The sequence below is a fragment of the Jaculus jaculus genome, chromosome 4 (genome assembly GCF_020740685.1).
Source record: "Jaculus jaculus isolate mJacJac1 chromosome 4, mJacJac1.mat.Y.cur, whole genome shotgun sequence".
Lineage (NCBI taxonomy): Eukaryota > Metazoa > Chordata > Mammalia > Rodentia > Dipodidae > Jaculus > Jaculus jaculus.
Window position 1 is genome coordinate 152,482,094 of NC_059105.1, and position 24,372 is coordinate 152,506,465.

A 24,372-nucleotide genomic window follows, 5' to 3' on the forward strand; every position below is an offset into this window, starting at 1 on the left:
AATATTTTCTACTCTTTTTGGAAAGCGCCACATTAAATAGTCTTCAGTAATAAAGAGTTGGGAAGATGGTTAAAAAAAGGAAAAAAAAAAAAAAAAAGAATCTACAGGTAAAGGGTTTCTCTGCAAAGCAAGTTTACTGGAGGAAACTTTCCTCCCAGGAGTGAAGGAAAAGCCTGGAGCATGTTTAGTCACAGATCCATGTGCACAATGCATAATTAAGGTGCTAGTAAGTCAAAACGTGTGCATACTGATGAGGCTTTTAAAAACATTTTATATCCTCCTGGATTTTCCAGGCTCCAGGCCAAGGCTGCTGTACTATGATGTTCCATCAAAGTAGGAACTTTGGTACCCACAACAGCAGATCAGAGGTTCAGAAGAGGCCCCAAGCAAGTCTGCAAAGACAAAGGTAGCAGATGCTCCTGCCCATGGTGCCTCTGAGTCAGTCAGGTGAGTAGAGAACCATCCAGTCTTCAGAGGCCTCAATTCCTACCATCAACATTCATGGTCATGCACAAATTGGCAAGAAGGGCAGTGTGTAGGTGACTGTGCAGACAAAACCTACTTAATTAGTCTGATATATTCCTAGTACCTTAAACCTGAAAGTGACCTCTAAGGTTACTTATTCCATACACTTCATAGCACCCAAGAAAAAAATTAATGACTAAGAAGGTTCACTGGCTATGTGTTAACAGAACCTGACAACCTGGTACCAGATGACTCTGGGTTTAGACTGGCTCTGCTGTTGGGTAGAAGATCTGTGCTGACAGTCATTTTGAGTCCCAAGTTCGAGGATCTCCAAGAACAGTTCCAGGTCAATGATTGACCAGGACTCTCACAACTGACAAAGCTATTATTACACTTATGGTTATACACAAGTGAGTTACACTGTACTTTACTACAATGAGGATTGCAATTAAAAGTAGAGGAGTTACAGGGCTGAGTATAGGAAAGATCAGGAACCAGTCTCCAGTTGTGCTCAGCTGGGGAGTTATGTAGAGACAAGTTCATTCTGTCAGCAGCGACATGTGACCATCGCGAACGGAGCACCATGGACCTGGAAAGCTCACTCAGTCCTTGGTGTAGAAAGTACTAACTGAGAATGACTGGGTAGTCATGGCTGACCATCCAAGTGATTGGTCTTAATCTCTACCCTCTCCAAAGATCAGGGTGACATCGTGTGGTACAGGTCCCAACATAAACACTGTAAGCATAGTCTCTGTGGCATGGCCCACGAACTCTAGGCAAACCGAAATACCCTTACCAGAAAAGATATTCCAAGGGATTAGAGTTTACTTCTAACCTTCTCTTAAAAATGTGTAAGGTAAGCAAAATCCACTGCTCTAGTGCATTTACTGGTCAGCCCCTCCCCAAAGCAAAATCACACAGTTGTTTCTTTGGTCAGATGTTCTTCTGCCATGGATACCTAGCAATCTTCAGAGATCAGTGTGAGAATACGTGGCCTGGGGCCCCCGCTGGGTGCAGGTGGCTGTGATCTAAGAAAGTCAAAGGCCACTAGCGAGTTCTCGTACCTGAGACTGAAGAGGACGTTTCCATCAGGTTGTACTCGCAGCATGATGTTCTCTACAGTGGTGTCATGGATGAAGGATCTTTTAGAATGGACAAAAAAGATATCCGGCACCCAGATCTTCTGGATCAGTCTGTGGTCAAAGGTCATGCTTTTATTGGTTGTGCTGGGGAAGGAGAGCCTCTCATCTTTCCAGTAGTGCCTGAGATAAAAAGTCATTGTAAAGTCCTGGGTGAGAGAGAGGGGGGGGGAGAGGGAGAGAGAGACAGAGAGAGAGAGAGTGGGGGGGGGGAGGAAGGGAGAGAGAGAGAGAGGGGGAGAGAGAGGGAGGGAGAGAGCAATCAGAGCCAGTAGGAATAATATTCTGATCATCGCTTCAGTATTATTTGCCCACTGGTGGTCAAGGGTATCAATGACTGGTAGGAAAATGGCTAAAAATGTATATCAGGTAGACTAAGGATAGAGCTACATATGAATTTCTGTTAATGCTAAGCTTCTGAGAGTTATAGAGCATTGAACTTAGGGGAAAAAGGGCTATCAGTAAGAATCATTTTATCAGTGTGTTCCTGTAAATCACTTGAGAACCTGAGATCACTGAATAAAAGGGCTTGAAACTCCAACATTTTATTTTGCTATTTATTCCTCTGTCTTCCTTTCATTTTTCTTTCCTTCCTTCCTTCTTTTTTTTTTTTTTTTTGTCAAAATCTCACCACGTAAGCCCATTTGGGCCTTGGATTCTCTGTGTAGCACAGGCTAGGCTTGAACTAAAGATTTTCTTGCTCCAGTCTCCTGAGTGCTGGGATTATAGGCATGTATCGCCATGACTGTCTCATTCTTAAAATCCTAAACATTCAGTCTACATAATTGTTTTTCTTCATCATTCCGCATTATTTTTGTTAAAGCAGTTTCTCCAGATTGGATGCACTGCAGTCTCACAACAGCCTGCTTGCAGCATTTATTAGAACTATTCATGGAAAGCAAGTCGTCAGAAGTTGTAACTACACGCTGACCTCCCTCAGTTTAAAGATATAAATAACATCATGGGGGGGGGATCAAAATGTCTACTTTGAAAAAGAATTACCTCTGAAATTTATTAAAATGTTTCTATATGGAAGCTAGCTCTCAGAGCTTTAAATTCCAGGTGGCTTGGAGGTTTGAATTGTCATTGGGCATCTGGGTTGTAAGGTGATAAGGGAATGAGGTACAATTCTATATTACCATTCTATTTGCACAACCACAGCAACAAACACATACAATAATCACTGAAGAAGTTGAGTTTTGCTTGGCATTCAGATGCTACAGTTCAGATTTTGGATGTTTAAAAAGAAATTCCCTTAATGCCCTTCATGTCATTAGGTCAAGGATGACATATTCTACTTTCACAATTTGTTACTTTTTTAGTCCTCCCCACCCAAAGTCCAATTTGTCTGGAGCTAATGTGTATAACAGAACTTGGGCATTTACGATAAAAACAAAAGATAAGTCTCAGTCAATTACAGCAAGTTACCAATTATTTTTCAAGCTGGCTGTTTTTCTTCCTGTCTAATAGAAGTCAGTTGTGTCATTGCTCTGGGTCACATGGAGAGCCTTAGCCCTGGAGAGTTTGGGATCAGGCTGAGGGTAAATAAGTCTTATGAGCCCTCATCAATGTGGTACTGTTTGACAGGAACTTGTGAGGGACTCAGGGTGGATTCACTTAATAAGCATGTACTGAGAATGAAATGCTATCTGACCCGGAAGTCACTGGGCAAACATGAGCTTGAGAGGTCACATAGCTGACGTGTCAGTGTCTCATCATTGTCACCATTAGCTGTCACTGTCATGGGACCAGGCTGAAGAGCTTTCTGAGTGTTCATAGACAAAATGTTAAATGGCTCTCTATAGACACTCTTAAGTGGACAAGATCAGGAACTGAGCAGAAGGGATCAAATTTAACTTTCTTTTGGCAGGGAAGACAAATTTTATTCTCCACCAAGTGATGAACATTGAATAGTTCCAGGCACATGACAAGAGACCCTCTCAATCAGGAGTAGTCACCAAAGGTGAGGACACCCTTTTCTCCAGAAAGCCATGCGTCTGCCAAACTGACAATGTCTACCTAGCTTGAGATACTTCGCCACATTTCCAAAGTTTGCATGTTAAATTCAAATGCTTAAGATCATCTTGTTAAGTACTAGCCAGAAAGTCTAGCTTTGTTCACTGTCTCTTTTCCTCTTTCAACTTTTATGCTTAGTTATAGTATTTTCTTATTAAAAATCACATATAGGGCTGGAGAGATGGCTTAGAGGTTATGTGCTTGCCTGTGAAAGACCCTAGTTTGAGGTTCAATTCCCCAGAACCCACGTTAGTCAGATGCACAAGGGGGTGCACATGTCTGAAGTTTGTTTGCAGTGGCTGGAAGCCCTGGCTCACCCATTCTCTCTCTCTCTCTTTCTCTCTCTCCCTCCTTCTCTCTGTCACTCTCAAATAAATAAATAAAAGTAAACAAACAAAAAAATTAAAAAATCATATATAGACTCTAAATTTAAGCTTACTTCTAGTTAAATAACCATAAGTTATAGTCCATGTGTCAGTGAGTCTTATTTTAAAAAGAAATATCTAAAAGCTGGGCTGGGGAGATAATTCGGTGGGCAAAGTGCTTGTTGTCCAGACAAGAGAACCTGCAGTGCCCAGTAAAATGCCAGCTGAAGTAATGGTAGCACTGAGAGGGTGGAGGGAGAAGAACTCATCAGGCTTACTGGCTAGCTCGTTAAGCCAAATTGGTGAGCTCTAAGCTCAGCAAGAGACTCTGAAGAGGAACTGAGAAAGATACCTGTTATTGACCTCTGGTAACCTCTGGCCTTCACACACAGATGCGCTCATATGCTATTGTGCATATATGTGCTCTCACACACCTGTGAACACACACACACACACACACACACACACATTCCACACAGATACCTATGCAAAAAATAAAAACTGCCCATTTGGCTACAGGTGTGCTAGGACTGTAGACGCCTCTACTGTGTCTGGCACAATGTGGGGTCTGAGGCTCTGAATAAGGTTTCCCTGCTTGCACAGGAGGTGGTTTTACCCACTGAGCCATCTAGCCCAGAGCTCTCATCGTTAATTCATAAAATGGAAACAGAAACAACGTATCTAAACATGACATGACGGGGAAACAGCACCCCGAGAACAAAATGATGCAGAATAAGGCATTCAGATCTGAGAGCATACAGCAACGAGGTAAAAACAAAGAAAGGGGTGCTCAAAATGTCATAATATAGAGGTCCTTTATTTGGCATGGAAGCACAAATAAAAGAGGTTAGATGTGAGCTCATAGTGATAAATTAACACAAATGGCCAAGGTAAATGGAAAGTAAACTAAAAACAAGTGTATAAAGTTAGCCTCAGTACTAAATCCATTTTTCCTAAAGAAAAATGTTTATTGAAAACGTACATTGAGACAACAAGTATCTTTAACACAGAGCAAGATAGCTTCAGAGGCAGAACACAAGCTGTTTTACATGGCAACATCTCAGAGTGTTCTAAGTACTATACCTCCTTGGATATGAAGGGAGATAGTCAAGACTATACCTTGCATGGGAGCCTGGATATTGCTAGCCCTCAAATCTGCTATACACCAAGTATTTACAAATACCACAACAAGCCCCAGCACACGGATCGTAAAGCCTCCCAACACCGAGTGAGCACAGCTCGGCCTTCCCAAGTGCACGGAGCAGGAGGACTACGCTAACGAATGCTCTGGCGTGTGCTCTCCACGGTAAGACGTTCCCAGTCGTGGCCACACAGTGAGATGAAACCCCCGCAGTGGTCTTCAACCAAGAGAAATGATTTGTCTAAGCTAATTAATCAATTAAATCCCCCAAAGCAATATGACTGTCGACTAAATGACCGTTGCTATATCGCCCTTACCTATAGGCTGTCTTGTTTCCAATGACCAGAACATATGAAGAAATACCAGCACTATCACAAAACACTCTTCTGCAGAAAGTAACGAACTGCGGCAATAAGCCGTACCACAGTATGATGGGTGAGGGCAGACTGAATGGTTCTTGAAGGCTCTACAGGTAAAGCACCGTATTTTCTAGTGGAGGAAGAATATTTACAGCATCTCAGTACTAAACCGTCATCCAGAAAAAAATCTGAGAAGTCCTGAGCATTCCTTAAATAAAAGTGAATCTCATGATTACTTAGATGAACAAGGTGGCTCTAATCTGAAAATAGGAAAAATGGGATGGAAAAAAAAGATGGCTTGAGGGAGTTAAAATATAAAACATGGCTAAAATGATAAACCAGGTTAAGCGAAGGAAAAAAAAAAATACAAAACTCAACACATAGAAATGGGGGATGGGGAAAGGCTCAAAGGAATACTGATGATAAATGATTCTTTTCAGGCTTTCTGGGCAGTGGTTTGAGAGTAATACTCCATGATCAATCTCACCAAAGCATGTTCCAACTGGGACCCATCAAAGCTTCTGACTTTCCTCTTTCATTTTGTTTACAATGTAAGTATAGATGTAAACATGTTAATATAGCCATTTTTCATGTATGAGTATAAATAAAATCTTGCTTTAAAAAATAAAAGTAATGTTCATTAAAATACAGGTATCTCATTGCAAAATAAAATAATAAGAATTATTTGTACATCTCTAGAAATGGAAGGGAATAAGCAAAATTTTCTGAATTCAATATTTAGTTCCATGAATCAAAAAAATTCTCCTCTATCCTCTGCTGCTAGTTATTTATAGATAGACAGAATTAATGTCACCTGCAGCATTTGGAAATAGTCTGGAAGGCCTGGTTCAGTGGTCTCTCACTTGTGTGGTTAGGGTCTCATGGCTGTGATTTCACAACATACACTCTGTATGTCTTTCTTACATGACTGTTCCCCACTCATGTTATGTGGCTAAATCTACCATGGTCTTCCGGACTACTCCATCAATGACAAAGCAAGAGGAGGAATAAGGACTGTAATCAGAGGGCAAAAGAAGAGAGAAAAGAAATGACCGCTCTGTCACCAAGCAAAGCAGGGAACATCAATGATTATCGAAAGTCCAACATCTTTACCACTATTGCTTCCATCCTGCGGGAAAGATGGAGGCCCTTACCATGTCGACCTCTGAAATGCTGTCAATGCTTTCCACCTGGACATCGATTCCCACTGGTACTGGGGACCCTATACAAAGAAAAAAATGAAGAAGTGCCTTACAATCATTTTGGACACCTTCCAAAACCAAGAAAGACTATCGTTTACCCTCCCCGCCAGCTACAGAGCTTTACACCTTTTCTTTTCTTTTTCTTTTTTTAAACCAAACTGAATCCTAAGCTAAGTCCTAAAGTTGGCTTTAGGATTTTATGATTTTTAAGGCCACTTGGCCAGTTATATCCATCGGTTCCTTATCTCAGGATGTAATCAATTTACCTTTTGTTATTCAAGGTAGGGTCTCACTCTAGCCCAGGCTGACCTGCCACTCACTCTGTAATTCCAGGCTGGTTTCAAAATCACAATGATCCTCCTACCTCTGCCTCCCAAGTTCTAAGATTAAAGCATGTACTACCACACCCAGCTCTTTAATCAACTTTAGATAAAAATATTTTTAAGAATTGTAAGTTCTGAACATATGCATAATTTTTTGCCATAGTTCACCAAACAATGCTCTATACTTACTATATATGAAGGATTCACATTGTGTTGGAAATTATTAGTGAGCCAGAAGTGATTGAAAGTATATGGGAAAATCTGGATACGTTATACATGCACACTATACCACTTATACAAGGGAATTGAGAATCTGCAAAGTTTGGAGTCATCTGGTAGTGACAACCTTGGGATCAACCTCTTGGGATTGTAGGGACTAGTATAGTTGCTGGTAACTATGTATGCAATCCTAGGACAATCTTACAGAGTAACCACCCTTCAAGGACATATTCTTAGAGACTCAGTTTTGTTTTCAGACTGGTTTTAAGAGTGCATATAAGACATGGCATGGTCCATTAGGTATGAGTTCCCATGGTTTCTTAACTTGCGTCTGTCTTCCCTCTGGATTGCTGCTCTTGTTGTGGGGGTGAGGTCTTTGTTTCTAAGGACAATTTGAATCCCTGGGTGTTGTCTGTTTTCATTTCTGTCTCTTTGGAGCTTCATGTCAAGTATACCCCACTCCTGGGTGTGGATCTGCTCTGGCATTCTTGGGACAAATTGGAAGGTAAATGACTATAAAGTCAAGATGCAGAATCATGGAGTTTAGGAATTGCATCAAAGCTCCAAGCACCGTATATTTTGCATCTAAAGAACTGAACCACACAGAGAAAGTGTCAGTTAAACAGAAGTGTTAAAATCAGGAGGTCTGTAGCCATACAGAACAGAGGTGGAGTTAACTGCTGTGTCTCTTCACTCCCCAGGCTTCAGTGTGCTAGAATATACAATACAGCAGATGTATGGCTCCTACCTTAGAGGGCTTCTGTGAGGCTGTAAGAAGGACTGCATGACAAGTCTGAATCTCACCTGAGTCTAACCCTACTCAAGTAACCTGCCAGACCACTCTTCACTTTCTGCTCGATCAATAACAAATGTAACGGCATGAATAATCATGGCTGGATAAAATACTTTTACTAACTTTACATGTATTATTAAAAATATAATCAAAATAACTAAACATTAACCTTTCTGACTATGGCATTATTTCCTGGGATCATTAACTTGGTAGGAGCACACACATTTGTAAGTCTTTTTATATATGTAAAGGTATGTCTTCTGTGCAGGCTAGATAACTCGAGTTCAACAGAAGTTACATATCCATTTGTATAGTGTCTTTACAATACGTTACACAATGTATTATCTCATGTTATCATTGTAGTCACTATTAGGTAGACTCAGTTGTTAAAATAGTTTATTTTTATTTATTTACTTGAGAGAGAGAAAGAGACAGATGAGAGACAGAGATAGAGATAGAGATAGAGATAGAGATAGAGATAGAGATAGAGAGAGAGAGAGAGAGAGAGAGAGAGAGAGACAGAGAGAGAATGGGTACACCAGAGCCTCTAGCCACTGCAAACAAACTCTAGATTCATGTGTTCCCATGTGCATGTGCATTTGGTTTATGTGGGTACTGGGGAATTGAACCTGGGTCCTCAGGTTTCTCTTCAGCCCTAGACACATGTTTAGCTTCACCTGACCTTTGAGAAAATTTATGCTCAAAATTAAAGAACATTTGTCTAAAATCCAAAGGTAGTTTATGATAGGAATATAACCAGGGCTTCTGACTCTTGAGCCCTTCTTGTGTGAGAAACAGAAGCTGAAAAGCAATTTTTATTACTTTAGTTTTGTCTCAACTCAGTAGCCAGTATCTAGATGCTGAATTGATTTCACTTTGAGGAAACAAAGAAATCATCGTCATCTATAATACTAAAACAAAAAGCCCTTAGTTATGGGAGACATAATGGGTAGGGAAAACATAAATAAGGAAAATGAGCTGCAATTTATAACCCAAGTTAAACAAAAAGCTCCCCTAAATTTATATCCCCTGTTTCCACATAATGAGTCAATTAATCTTCCAATGCTTTATAAAAGTAAGAAACACTGCAGAGCAGCTGGTCTTAATGTTAAAGCTAATTAGGAAAACACATTAAGGCAAGAGAAGTGCTGAAGTTACATTTAGCTCAAGAGGGAAGAACTATGTTCATGAGCTGGTGTTCTGGACAAGTATAAAGAAAGGGAAGGTAAATTAAAACCTGTCATTTGAATGCTGCATCCTGATTTCCCAAAGGAAGGCAGCCATTTAGAACAGAGAAGTGGGTCACTGGATCTCTGTTCTGATCAAGGCGGCCAACCCAGGGAAAGGGCTGCATTTCAGACCCGCCACATCCACGTTTCTGACTGGATTTATGCATCTTCTTCCTGAGCTGCCAGGACTTGGGTTGTCAGAAGAACTTCTTAATTAATTGTGTGATGAATTGTCACCTGTCACTAAGTAGCACATTTCAATTGCATTTTAAAAAGCTAACCTCACAAAGTAGCTTTAGGAGAAGAAAATTAAAAAGAGCACTTAAAAATATGATTTGCAGAGACATTTAGCATACCAACAACTGGGGACTAACTCCACAATGCACAACCCATTTACATCAACAAGGAGGGTCTAATGGGAGGGGTTAGGTCATAGATGAGCCTAAACAATGGTACCAAACTGCCTGTATTTGATGAAAAGAAAACTAATAAATCAAATTCAAAAAAAAATATGAGCACATATTTCTAACAGATCAGGCAACTGATTGTGTTTCTAGGGTGGGGATGACATAGGGAGTGGAAAATAAAGGCATAAGCTTGTAAATGAAAGAAGGGTCTCTCCGTTGTCACGAGGAGCCAGACATCTGGGCATCCTGGTACACGCAGATTTCCGCAGGCAAGCCCTGCACTGGGCCTGAGCTCCTGCCCTTGCACTAAACTCCCAGGTGAGGTTTCTGAGGGGATCTTTGAAGGGCCACGTTCAAGTGCACTCATTTTTCTCTTACCCTTTCTGCCTTTAAGTGGCCTAAAATAATCCCTATAAAAACCTTTCCTCCACGACAGAGAGCAATTTATTTGCGGAACCTAGCCAGATAGGAATTAAGGCAGCTTTTTGTATTAGCATTGAAAAGAGTGATCACATCAAGCTTCCAAGGCTTCTGCAATGTGCAAGCCATTCCCGTGCGACTTGCGCCCCCCAGTGGCTAAAAGACTCATCTCCTGGCAACCCTAAGTTGAGGATTGCCACTAAAGGGTGATAGAGGGAAGATCTGTAGAAACTTTTTACAGAATCATGGAGATCAGAACACCTGCATAGTAGTTGTAGACTGACTATACTATCTAAACATCTAAAGGATTTTAATGGGGAAGGCAACAGCATGTTGAGAATTGTGGTAAGGATTTAGATGTCTTTGGGAGAATTGTCTTTTAGGATAATAATGCCTGAGAAACAAATATAAAAAATAGACCCACAAAGAAAACAAATGAGCATATTTCACTTTTAAATATTTTATTTATTAATTTATAAGGACAGAGGAAGAGAGAGAGAGAATGAGAATGAATGAATATGGGTGACCTGACCTCTAGCCACTGGAAACGAACTCCAGATACATTCACAACTTAGGTCATCTGGCTTTACATGGGCAGTGGGGAATATGACCAGGTTTATTAGGCAAGCGCCTTAACTGCTGAGCCATCTCTCCTGCCCAAATGAGCATATTTCTAAACCTAATTAATTGTCAAGTCTTCTACAATCTTAAATTAGAATTAAATATGTGTGAGGAATATTCTGGAAAACAAGAAAAGATAATTTACACTCACCAAGATTTTAATTTGCAGCAGATAAGTTAACACAGCAGTTCTTAAAGTGTGCCTATCAGACCGGCTGCATTGGCACCATCTACCAACTGTGTAGAACTTTCACCTGTTGGCCCAGGTCAATCAAATGGATCAGGAATGCTGAAAGTGGGGCCCAGTGATCTGTCTGCTAAGTGTCTTATGGGTCTTCCTGATGTTCAGGAAAATTTGAATCAGTAACATAATAGCATCAAGGCCAGGTCCTTAGAATTGCAACCCACTGGTTCCCACACAATTAAAAAAACAAACAAACAAGTAAACCAAATCTAAACAAACAAAACATCCCTCAACATAACAACAACATGGTATACTTCTTTTTTCTGTGAACAAGTTGGCTGTCTATGGTATGAACAGATCTGCTGTGCTTCCCTTGGTCATAACCATAATGTGGCATGGTTGTGTTCTTTCCTTCAGTCCTGAATAGTTGATAGTTCTTCTTTGAATATCTGAGCCTATCCTACTGCCAGAGGCTCTTGCTTCTTACGTCAGTCACACGTCCCTGAGCCCCATAGCTTCACGATTCTGAAAAGTTGTCAGTTTGGGAATTGTGAGAATGGGAGACTTTGATTCAATGACAAAAGAACAAGGTGGATTCAAAGAATTCTATATAACTGGATGATTTCACGACTCCCTGCACATCACTGGAAAACATGGTACTTTCCATGAGGAGAAGATGTTGAAAACTATGAAGACTTTGACCCAAGGTTGCTCGTCTCCTAGGACCTTCTTCGGTCCTCCTTACCTGCCATTGGATCTTGGTTTCATCACTTACTACTGTCATGATAGGCAAATCTAACTCTTCTAGGACACCGTTTCCACAGTGACACATGAAGGGTCAAGATAGCACCTGTTCATAGCGTCACTGTGAAGGTAAATGACAGTGTGTTACAGGTTTAACACACAAGGCCTAGTGCTTAAAATCTGCTTTAATTTTTAAAAATTATTTTAAATTTTAAATTAATTAATTAGAGAGACAAAGAAAATGGGCATGTTAGGGCCTCCAGCCACTGCAAACAAACTCCAGAAACACAGGCCAGCTTGTTCATCTGGCTTACATGGGCCCTGGGAATTGAATCTGGGTCCTTAGGTTTTGTAAGCAAGTACCTTAGCTGCTAAGCCATTTCTGCATTCCAAAAGTTATTAAAAAAAAAAAAAAAAAACCTTGGCTGGAGAGATGGCTTAGTGGTTAAGAGCTTGCCCTTGAAGCCTAAGGACCCCGGTTCGAGGCTTGATTCCCCAGGACCCACATTAGCCAGATGCACAAGGGGGCGCATGCATCTGGAGTTCGTTTGCAGTGGCTGGAGGCTCTGGCGTGCCATCCTCTCTCTTTCTCTATCTGCCTCTTTCTCTGTCTGTCGCTCTCAGATAAATAAAAATAAAAACAAAAAAAATTAACAAAAACACCTCAGCAAAGGGCTTAAAGGGAGCCATAAAAGCAGGACTTCCAGCTCACAAGGCTATTCAGTTAGATTTTATAATTAAAATCATGTCATCCAATTCAGTTTGTAGTAGAAATATTAAGTCATCATACAGGCATATATGACCATGTAGTATTTATTAAACACATTATATTTACAAGAAGAGTGGGTATAATGAAGAAAAGGAGTTTGGGGATCAATTTAAAATGCAGTCATTGTCAATTGTCCTCATTCAAGGGAAGATAATCATATTCTAAAAAAAACCTGGTGGTCTTTACTTTTATTTGGACCTTAATTGCTTCATGGTTTCAATTTTGTCTTTTTTGCATGTGTGTGTATGTGTGATATACTCATATGCATGTTCATATGTGTGTGGGGGTGCATGGACACATGTGCTCATATGTGTGGAGGCCAGAAATGTCTTCATAGATACTCTCTTCATCTTTCTTTTCTTTTTTTTTTTTATTTCGAGAAAGGGTCTTTCACTCAACACAGAGCTCACCAATTTAGTTAGCCAGCAAGTGCTAGGGACCCTCTTGTCTGTGTCTTCTCAGCACTGAGATTATAGGCACATGCCTCCAGCTTTTACATGGGTCCTTCAGATCCAAGCTGAGGGTCTCTGTTTGCTCAACAAGCACTTTAACTACTAGGCCATATCCCTAGTTCACAATTTCATCCAGACAGTACAAGGTCGATGTCAGCTCACCTCCAAATCCCGGTCTCATGGCAAAGTCATGGTCTTCTATGTGGAGAAGCTGCTCATGTTTCAGGGGCCACACCTTGGTGCTGTCATCCTTCCTCATTCTAGTTCCTTGTTTGCTGCCCCTAGTTGAACAAAAAAAAAAAAAAAAAAAAAAAAAAAAAAAAAAAAAAAAGAAAGAAAGAAAGAAAAGAAAAGAATACTGGTGAGATGTGTAGACTTCTAATGTTTTTAAAATATGTTTGCCATTTCTGCTCAATATAGCATAGCTGAAATAAATACATACATTCTCATTCTCTCAATTCCTATTTAGCAAAATACCTGGCAACATTTGTTCTGCTACATAAGAGTGGGAAACGCAAGGCAATCCCACTTTTGGGGCACTTTAAATGACAAACCATATGGATTAAATGTTCAAACAGGCAATGTGTCTCAGAATATGGTTTTTATACTAGGAATATTAGTTGGGTAGGAATGTACATTTGAGCAAATCACCAAAAAATGAGGCTTGTCATGATTGTCATTGAACCATCTCTGCATAAAGCTGTGAAAAGGTAAGTGTTGCAAAATTGGAAACTGATGAAAGTCAGGGTTTCAACACAGGCAGAGATGGGGCCAAGCTGAGACTGTAGCCCAGTGCCTTTCAGAGAGATGACCATACTTGTTTTGAAGCTTAAAAAAATCTATATTTTAGTTATTTATTTGAGGGAAAGAAGGAGAGAGACAAAGAGAGAGAATGGGTGCACCAGGGCCTCCAGCCACTGCAAGTGAACTCCAGATGTATGCACGCCCTTGTGCATCTGGTTTACATTGGTCCTGGGGAACTGAACCAGGATCCTTTGGCTTTGCAGGCAAATGCCTTAACCACTAAGCCATCTCTCCAACCCGAGATGGCCATACCTGAATCTGTGCAAGCCAAGCTGTGAAGTGAACCGAGTCCGTTATTGCCTCCATTTCTCTAGTACAAAAGGAAAGCGGCGTCTCTGTAAGTGTTCTGGTATGAGAGCCAAGCCCTGTCTCCCAGGTGCCCGTGAACGTGGGCGGGTTGCCAGGCCTCTTGAACTCATTTTCTGCCTGAGGCCCTCTTTTTCAGCCACAATGCCAAGTATGGAGACAGAATCTGTGAGAGGGGTACTTAGTGAGTGACATGTACCAATATGCTCTTGTTGGAGACCCTGCTCAGAGGTACCTTCTAGAAAAAACAGTGTGCCTATCCTGGTGATCATCATGAAGGTTGGCAACAGCAACCAGGGTCGGTGTAGTAGGTGAATTCTGGTCACACTGAATGTCTAATGCAGCTGTCCTTTGACCAAGGTCCCCTCTAGGAAACCAATGCAAATTTTAACAAAAGACACATGCAGGTAATTGCTCGACATGATAAAATGACTTTGATGGGGAAGGGGGAATTTCCGATCCCAAAGCAGCTGACAGAGAAACCTATGCAGGCTTGTGGGCACCTGAGATGATTCCATGTGTTTTCTCACTAGGACAGTTTCTGGTATAATCTCCACAGGTTTTGAGATGCAGCCTCCCCCCAAAGTGATAGGAATGAAGAAGTTTGGGAAAGGCATCTCTTTTCGGTAGAAGGCAGTGAATTTGATTTTAAACTGGCAGAACCATTATACCCCATGAATAATTGAACACATAAAACTATTTCTTCCAAGGAACTAGAATTAATTAGAGACAATCTTCCAAGCAGCTAGAATAAAATGTTTATTAAAAAAAAGTAGCAGGTAGCTTTTATTAAATGGCTCCCCTGTTCAAGGCTCCAGGCCAGATGTTGCGTCAATATGCTCCTTGCTGGCATGAACCCAAATCACCTGGTTTCGGGGGCTTGGTGCCCGGAGTTTCTGATTCAGTAAGTTTGCGGTAAAAGAATTTGCATTTATAACATTTCCCCAGGGGAATCCCTGTCCTAGAAAATAGTAAACATTTAATAAAAGCTAGCTACTTTATCTTAAGAGGAAAATAGAGATGTAACTTTGGAAACTCATGAAAAGTACTCCTTTGGTAATAATAGTTTCTAATACAACTAAATGAGATGTCACTAATGTGTCTTTTCACAAGCCTACCTCCCCTAGAGACTGGGAAGGAGAGGATACATTTTAATTAAGAATCCCAAGATTGGCACTCAAGGCAGGGCCCGCTGCAGAGCCCGCAGGCAGCTCTGGATGCCCCGGCATCTGTTCTCACCTGAGACTCTTCGACCTCGCAGAGCGCGGTCCACGTTTATCAGCATTTCCCTTCCCGTGTTTGTTACATTTTGTCACATGTCGTACCCAGAGATAGAACTTTGCAAATCCGTGCACTGTACCACACATATTTACATACACTACTATAATTCTTTCACTATGAATTTAAAAATTATTTAAATATTGATGATTAAAGATTATTCCTTTATATGTATCCAGCCAACTTAAATACTTTCACTAGGCATCTCAAAATATATGAATCAATTCATCTTTAATATGTAGCAAAACATACACTATTCATTGTTTTCTTAGACTGTATATTTCCATTTTATCTCCTCCATAGTTTTATTACCATATATTTTTGTATGAAATATATATATATATATTTAAATTAACATATATATGTATATATAAATATACTATGTATATATATATATTTACTTATTTATGGTGGTCTTGCTTTTTTTAAATTTTTTATTTGTTTTTCAAGGTAGGGTCTCACTCTGACTCAGGCTGACCTGTAATCCACTATGTAATCTCAGGGTGGCCTCGAACTCACAGAGATCCTCCTACCAGTCACTATGCCAGGCTAATATTTTAATTTTTTAAATAATCATTACAAATCCTTAAAAACCTAGCTTTTTAATGTTTATTATTATTAACAACATATTTCATATGGATACATCAGGGGTTGGTATCCTCTTTTCCATCATCTCTGCCCCCATTCTGTTGGGGATGCTCCTCAGCAGGGTTACGGGTATTCACTATGGGGTTGTGGTTTATGTACAAAACTTAACTTTTATAAATATTTCTTCTTGTTAAAATTAAGAATAGAATTTTTGTGGAAATGAATTTGCCATTAACATGATGGTTGATTTTCCCCAAATATGTCATGTATCAGTAAATGAATATTTCTCACTAGTTGAATGAGACTGGATGAGGCTTCAATTCTATTTTCAGTGTTTTAATTTTTTTTTTTTAAATTTTTATTTATTTGAGAGCGACAGACACAGAGAGAAAGACAGATAGAGGGAGAGAGAGAGAATGGGCGTGCCAGGGCTTCCAGCCTCTGCAAACGAACTCCAGACACGTGCGCCCCCTTGTGCATCTGGCTAACGTGGGACCTGGGGAACCGAGCCTCAAACCGGGGTCCTTAGGCTTCACAGGCAAGCGCTTAACCACTAAGCCATCTCTCCAGCCCAGTGTTTTAATTTTTTAGAATAAAATGCTTAAAAATGTTCATAGAAGTGTAAATGTATGGAATTTGAAGAAAAATGAAATGACATTAAAAAAAATAGAACTGAGTCATTTAAATTCCTTCTTATTTATATTTAAAAGTCACACTGTGTGTTCAATTATCAACTGACATCTAAAATAATTTATAAATTGACAAGTCAGCATCTTCCTTCAGCTTTGTTGAGAGCAGGCAAGCGAGCAGCTTGGAAAGGACGTGGAGATTTAGAGCCATCCGCTGCTGCCTCTGTGCTCTCAGGAAGCACATACTCACAGGGGAACACAAGGTCAGAGGAGGCAGAGCAATGATAAGGGGTGACAAGCCTGGGGCTTCCTGGTCTGATTCCGAGTGCATGTCATCTTTAACCATTTTGGGTTTTATGCACTCCCTGCTTCTAGGGGGAAAACCAGAAGATTTCCTTTCTAGTATTCCTGGGCTTACAGAGGTCAGAGCTCCAGGGGCCCAAGCAGAGTGAACTCAGTTCATCAAGGAGATGTGCACCTGCGACAGTCATCTTTTCCTTTGTCCATGAAGTACTCTGGGCATTAAAAACCTGCAGCTGTACATGTTGGGAATGGTTTTCATTTTTCCCCTTAGATTTAGAACATCTTCCTTCATGGATCAACAAAGATGCCATAATTCTGTTCTCCTCCCTCTTTCTTGGGTCTCGTCGGAGGATAAGTTTGGGGTTGGTTCAGCTTCCACTTCATTTGAGGCAGGGTCTCCTATTGTTCATTTCTCTGTTTGCCATGCTACAGGTTCCATGAGATCCTGAAAATTTTTCCTCTCTCTGCTTCTCTCTCTCTCTCTCTGTTGGTGTTCTGGGGTTACAGAAGCCTACTATAGCTTCCAGCTTTTGTGTTGAGTCTGAGGATCTCAACTCAGGAACTCACATTTGTGTGGCAAGTGTTTTATCTAGTGAGCAATTTCTCTTCTCAGTGTCAGAAACTCTACTATAAGAAAGTGAGGGTTTGAGGGGGGACTCTGGAGGTCTAGAGACATGGCTCAGTTGGTAAAGCACATTCCATGCAAGTGTGAAGACCTGAGTTTAGATCCTCAGCACCCATGTAAATGCTAGGTAGGTATAGCAATTGCCTGTGAACCCAGCTCTTAGGAAGCAGAGATGGCAAACTAGCTCGCCAGACTTGCCAAGTTGGCAAGTTAGGGTTCAAGCAAAAGACCCAGCCTCAGTAACTAGAGAAGAGGGGGATGTCAACCTCTGATCTTCGTGTGCAAGCACACACAAGCACTCGTACCATACACATGCACACATGCGAGGAAAAGAAAGTGTGGGCGAAGGCAAGCAAGTGTAGACTTTGAGTGGTCTGGGGAAGGGGATAGATTATGAGGGTCTTCTTGGCATTCATACCAAAGCAAAGACTCACAAAGAACTTGGGCTGGTGCAGAAAATGCAAACATACTTAGCTCATTCTGATGGTGATCTGGTGATTGTGGTTTTACAAATGGAGCGAAGGGGAAACTCTTTCCTTGTGTTCCAGTCACCCAGTTGGCTGCTGTACATAAGGGCTTTCCCAAGGCTTGGGGGCCAATATGTTTCTCTAGTCACGTGGGATGAGGGCTAAAAGCAACTAGACCTGACAGGAGAGGAGCACGCCAGGCCAGGCAGGTGCAATTAGTAAGCACATCCAAAAATGTTTAATTCATATCTTCTAAGTGACCAAAAGGCATATAATAATGTTAATGCTCCCGTGTTGGTAAGGACATGATGGAAAGGGAACATTTATATTTTGCAGGTGGGAAAACAAGTTTGGTAAACCCCTTTAGAAATCTATCCCAGAACTCATCAACACAAGCTTTGAGTCAATAATTGATTTCCAGAAAAAACAATACTAATTTTTAATGATAAAGGATGACATATAGGCATGACAATATTTGTTGCTGTTATTTATAAATGTGCTAAGTTGAGAATAAATCCTTAACCACAAAAGAATTGTCATTCTTTAATTCAAATTAATCATCTATAATGATTAAAAGTACCATTATGAGCCTAGCATGAGGGCACACATCTGTAATTCTAGCTATTGGGAGGCTAAGAAAGAAGGATTGCAAGTTTCAGGCCAGCCTAAGCTAAAATTATAAGATTCTTCATTAAAAAAAAAACATGAAGGAAAACTGCTAAAGGAATTTCTTGGTCCCTGGAAATCCAGCTTTATTTCAGCCTGCATAAAGAATTTGTCAGCTAGAAAGGAGATATAAAGGGAATAGAAAGGAAGGGAGGGAGACTTAATAGGATGGTATTGTATGTGTGTAAGTAGAAGAACAGATTAGTGGGAGTGAAATGGCCTAAGTGAGGTCAGAGGAAGAGACTGAGTAACGGGAAGATGGAAAGAGGGTTAATCAAAATCTAAGAGGATATAAATAAATAATACAGAAACCTTTTTTTTTTTTTTTTTGGGACAGTGGAACACTCAGGAGCCATAGATTGTTACTAGAAAATTTTTGAAGGACAGGATACCTTTTACTGAGTTGTTGGCCAGGGATGTCCCTGATGCCACCAAAACATTACAGGCCATTGCTTAGGCTCTTGGTTTCCCACCAGGAATAGATGATAAGACCCTTTTGCTGAAGACTCTACATACTTGGGCTACAAAGTCACTGAGAAATCCTGCTGGAACTGATCTGAAAACCTCCTCCATGTAGACCAGCTGACAGTAAGCTGGAAAAAGCCACATTGCATGTAGCTCAATGGGAGAGAGAGAAATCACCATTGAAGATACTCCACAGTGACACTGCAAGCCTTATATTTGGCCAACCAGGCCAAATGAGCCAACATATGCAATAGTGGCACGTCTGTTATGGGGGAAACCAACTGCCCTCTAATTGGACTTGAGGCCCACTCCATGGGAGGGAATACATCCTTGATACTGAAAACCTACAATAGAGGTAGTCATGAGCCCAAGGGGGTGTAATGTCTGCTGATGTCTGGCTAAATGTATCTACTATGCTCATCAAACTGCTTAGTAAGTACTTTTCTTTTTTTTTTTTTTTTTTTTTTGGATTTTCAAGGTAGGGTCTCTCTCTAGCCCAGGCTGACCTGGAATTCACTATGGAGTCTCAGGGTGGCCTCGAACTCAAGGCAATCCTCCTACCTCTGCCTCCCGAGTGCTGGGATTAAAGGCGTGCGCCACCACGCCCGGCTTTAAGTACTTTTCTTAATGTTCATACCCATATGTTAATGCCACCCTCACTTTTTCATTAGATAATTTTCTTTTTTCAGATGGCAGTGACCTTGGGATGATTCAGAAGGCATCATGGTGCTGAGAAGAAGTGACAGAGTCATGCTCAGCACTGCAATATCTTTACCACACCTTTCAAGGCTCAGAGTCCATTGTGGAAGAGGTGGCAGAAAGAACGTAAGAGCCAAAGAAAGGGTAGGACTCCTTACAACATGCTCCTCCAGACACAAAATGACCCTGATATCCATGACTTCACAGTGCCTGACATTACCTACACAAGACCATCATAATAGGAGGAAAAAGATCATGACATCAAAAGAGAGACTGACTGAGAGGGGAAGGGGATATGATGGAGAGTGGAGTTTCAAAGGGGAAAGTAGGCGGAGGGAGGGAATTACCATGGGATATTGTTTACAATCATAAAAGGTGTTAATTAGAGAAAAAAGAGAAAGAAATATGTCCACAAAATAAAAAATAAAAGAATTTGTTTAAAAAAAAACCAAAGATATCATTATGATGTCTTTGAAGCAATGTGGAAATGATTTAATTTTGGAAAATCCAAACTATTTTCTATGCTATAATTTTATATGTGAAAAATGAAGCAAGCTTTTAATCCCTTTTAATATACGAATCCTTATATGACATATGAAAAGAGAAGGCATAGTTCAACTCTTTAGTGCTTTCCATGTAAGAATCTATTGTTGCTGCAGTGTTTTTGTGTGATGGTTGGTTTAGACTCCGTAGTGCTTGCGTCTACAAACACTCACTGTCTCCCTCTGCAGTCCTCATTTGAGAAGCATGTACACAGGCTGCCTTTCTCGTGCAAGCGCTCTTAGGAGTGTGCACTTAAACTCACCTTACAGCTTCAAATCATGTGTGCAAAACTTAAAAGGAACAGCTTTTTTTTTGCACATTTATTATTTTTCCTTATAAAAATATAAAACCCAGCAGGTTTGTTTTGTTGTGCTATCTAGGTACAAATACAACCAATAAAGTTAAGTAGTCAGAAAATCATTTGCTCTAATTTTTGACCACTAAGAAACCTTTGTACTAGTGGAGCCAATGTGTATCCCTAGGTTCTTGATGCTTCTGAGAAGCTTAGAGAGGATGTAGTAGGTTAGAAAGAGGGACTCTTGTGGCCTTCACTGAGCTGCTTCTGAATGCCTGAACTATAAGAATGCATCTGACTTCAGTCTGCACCTGTCTCCTAAGAAGGAAAAAGCTATGCAGGTGAATAATTCTGTGGAGACAGCCAGAGAGTATTCCCTAGTCAAGATGCTACAGCTCCTAGGTCTCACTCTGGTCTCTGTCAGATCATCAGCTCAGTGATAAGGGCTCAGTTTCCTCATCTGTGAAATATGAGAAAGCAGGATGAGATTAAGAGACTGTATGCAGACCTTTTTTGTTTGTTTGTTTGGAGCTCACATGGCATAGTAAATTAATTATAAAAGCTTCATATGAAAACCTGATCTGGACTTCTTGTTCTGTTTGAAAAGAAATCAGAAAGTCTTGTAATAGTGAATTAGTGATTGAACAATTGTGATGAGTGGCCTTTACACAGCAGTGCTGGGCTGGGGGTGAGAATACTAATAGCAATGGGTCACTGACCTTAGCCTTAAGAAAATCAGCAGGGAACTACAGTCTGCTTAGAACAGCTTATAGAGCCAATTGTTAAATTTTCAGGAAATTGATAAATTTGACATTACATAAAATGAAATTATGTAAACCCACAGTTGAATAAATTACTTTAAAACTTTTATATATAAGTAAATAAATAAATCTATGCCTTAGCATAGATAGGCATACTATTGGTATATTATTTCGTAGTAATTCTACCACAGAGCTATGATAAACCTAACTGACCCATGCAGTATGATTGCAGTAAAATACGATAAAATAATTAGGCAGTGATAAGCTTTAAATATTTATTGCCTTTTAGTGTACTTCCTGTAAGATCTTTAACCTTGTTCAATAAAACTGTTAAAGGGATGCATAGATGCTCAATAACACTCTGCATCACCAGGGAACAAGATGTCTTCTGTAGGACAAAGAGGGACATTTTCACTTGCCAAAACTTTCCTTATCCATGCACTTCCACACTATGTTTCTAAGAAGCAAAGGGAATCTTTGAAACAAAGACTTAAAACCATATTAAGAGGACAAAAAGGGAATCTCTGAGTAGAAAACAAGATTATACTTGGAATGAAAGTGGTTAATAGCCTGATTACTATAATATGCAAGGGCCTGATTGTATGCGTACCCACTGAACATAATTGTTATGAAGGCAGAGTAATGGTTAGGAATCCCCTGTGTAATTTTCAAGGGAGGCCATGTTCTCTCTGCTTGTCCACTCTGCTTGATCTCTCAAAGGGGTAGATTACAAATTATTTAATTCATTATGTGCTTATTTCATTATGTGGTTATTGACAATCAGGTTCAGTGCTAAGCAAAGCATTTCACAATGTATGGAGAATCCTGGGGTCTTTTCTGCGGAAAACAGCCCATATAGTAAGTATAGTAAATTCTGTGTTTTTGTTGAATGCTTTAAAACCTGTCTGACAGAGTACTGAGACCAGTACAGAAATTGTCTGGATGGATAACTGTGTTCACTCAGGGAAAATGCCTGGCTTTCATTTTAAGTGGCTACTTGTGAACGAGTGTGATGGTTTACTCAATCCCCAGCGCCCCAGAGGATTTTCTTTGGAGAACAAAAGAAGGAGATATAAATTTTAATGAGTCATATTCTAGCTTGTGGCTCAAAGAGACCCTCCACTTAAGACACAGAGGAGTGAAAACAAGCATGTTTGGCCTCGTGTAGCAGAAAACCAGAGGTGGTTTCCTCTTAGGGGAAAACTGGCTTCTTTCTCTCCCTCCCTGTCTCTCTGATCTAAAAACAGGCATTTAGTATAAGAGAAAAGTCCCCTCCCCCCCCAACACCCACCAGGGACTCAGTCTTCCCCTGTTGCCCTTACCTAGCAAGTATGCATAGAAGATTATTCTGTAACTATTCTGCTATGGTGGGCCTATGCTATGCAGTAGCTCCTCTGACAATCTTTTTCTTTCTTTTTTTCATCCTCTAAACATTTACTAAACAGACTCGACAAATGTATAGCTGAAAATGGTAGATAATATTGTTATCACTCTCCATTTGGTATGAAGTGTACTACACACGCATTAGAAGCAAGCTGACACAACAGAAGACATACTGTGTGGGGTAGCCTTACAGACCCACACACGCCCTTGTGTAAGACCCTGGGTGGCCTTAACCTCAGTAAGACTCTGTATTGTCTCAGGTCCACGATGCAGGAGCAGAACAGCATAATGAAAATGCAGGAGGCACATGTTTAAGAGCAAATCAGGAAGCGGGAATCTAGGAGTTTGGGATCCCAATTCTCTCTTGGTTGGGTCATTAAACCTGAGGATTCTTAAATATTTGTTAGAGTCCAGATATGAGGGCAGGCTGTCTGAAACCACTGTCACTTCACTGACTTGGTCTTTTGGAATTTTTTTCAAAGAAGAAACACTGTCCCAAGGATATTCTTGGGTAGCAAAGTGACCATGTTTCCAATTTGCAAGGCTGAGGTGATTCCCAGCACCCTTGGCTGAGACCAGTAAAGTTCCAGGGAAGTTGCAGTGTCCTGGTCACTCTAATGGAGGTTTCACCTTTCTGGCATATCCAGGTACCTCATAGTTAGCAATGGGTTGATATTCAGGATATTTCAAATGAATGGAAACTATTGTGAACAGACAGCAGATGGTTTCAATGCCATTTTGGTAATGTCTCAACAATATATGAAGCTGCCTTTTCTTATAAGTACTTTGCATAAAAAGAAGTTGTTGCTTAGACTACTCAAGAAAATAACACTATAAACGTCATTATTAATAATAGGCATATTACTCATTGAACAAACACATTTCCTGAAAGAAGATTTCTACATGAAACATTTAACTATTGCTCCAAAAATAAATATAAATATGCTTCCAAATGCCAGCAGAGCTGGGAGATTCTGCTCTCTCAGAAGTTAGCCCACGGTGTTTTCTTCTGATGAAGGAGTGCTATTTCTCGATATCAACACTGCCACAAAGCTGGGCCCCCATTAAAGATATGCTTCTAGATTCCCAGTAGGTCATAGAACCCGGGCACTCACTACATGAGCATGTTTAAGTATCTTACCGTGTTCGCTTCATCGAACATTGTTGGTGGGGCTGCTTGATGCCAGAAACAGCAGAAGCATTTGGCGCCAGTGTGATCCAGATGTAGGTCAAGGAGACTAACGAGATGGCCAGGACCATGTCTTCCAGAAGAAAGGAATGCAGGAGGACACCACCAATACTGCTAGTAAGATTTCTTCCTCAGTCTATTTGAAAATACATAACATGCCAGGATAAGGTATCAAGGAAAAAAGAGACATTGTGTCCAATGCTGTCCTTTCTTCTAGTGGGTTAAGTAGCCTCACATCACTCACAGGCAGCTGATCTGTCTGCCTCAGCAGCAGCATAAGGAAGACAAGGTGGACTCTTCATCTTCACTTACGTCCTTTAGCTCCTCTTGCAGGGGAGGTTCTTGGTAGGATGCTTAATCCCTTACTCAGTAGACCTCAGCGGCAGCCCTCCGCAGACAAAGAAGTGGGGTTAGGCATCAATCCTCCTAATCCACTGCAATATCATTTGAAAATATTTAATGACTCTGTAGCATAATGTGATTAATGAGAAAAAGATGATTAATTTACTTTTAGTCGCATATT

At 40.5% G+C, this 24,372-nt stretch overlaps 1 protein-coding gene across 1 annotated transcript in view; it reads right to left on the reverse strand.

The window, feature by feature from the left end:
* Positions 1 to 23,920, reverse strand: part of Gabrr3 (gamma-aminobutyric acid type A receptor subunit rho3) — a 49,007-nt gene extending 25,087 nt beyond the window's left edge. Inside the window, exons 1-4 of the mRNA XM_004663312.2 lie at positions 23,802 to 23,920; positions 13,011 to 13,123; positions 6,640 to 6,707; positions 1,530 to 1,753 (exon numbers count right to left, since the gene is read on the reverse strand). Of these exons, the coding sequence (XP_004663369.1) occupies positions 1,530 to 1,753; positions 6,640 to 6,707; positions 13,011 to 13,123; positions 23,802 to 23,920 (524 nt within the window). The remainder of the gene's footprint in view (positions 1 to 1,529; positions 1,754 to 6,639; positions 6,708 to 13,010; positions 13,124 to 23,801) is intronic.
* Between the last annotated feature and the right edge of the window lie 452 nt (positions 23,921 to 24,372).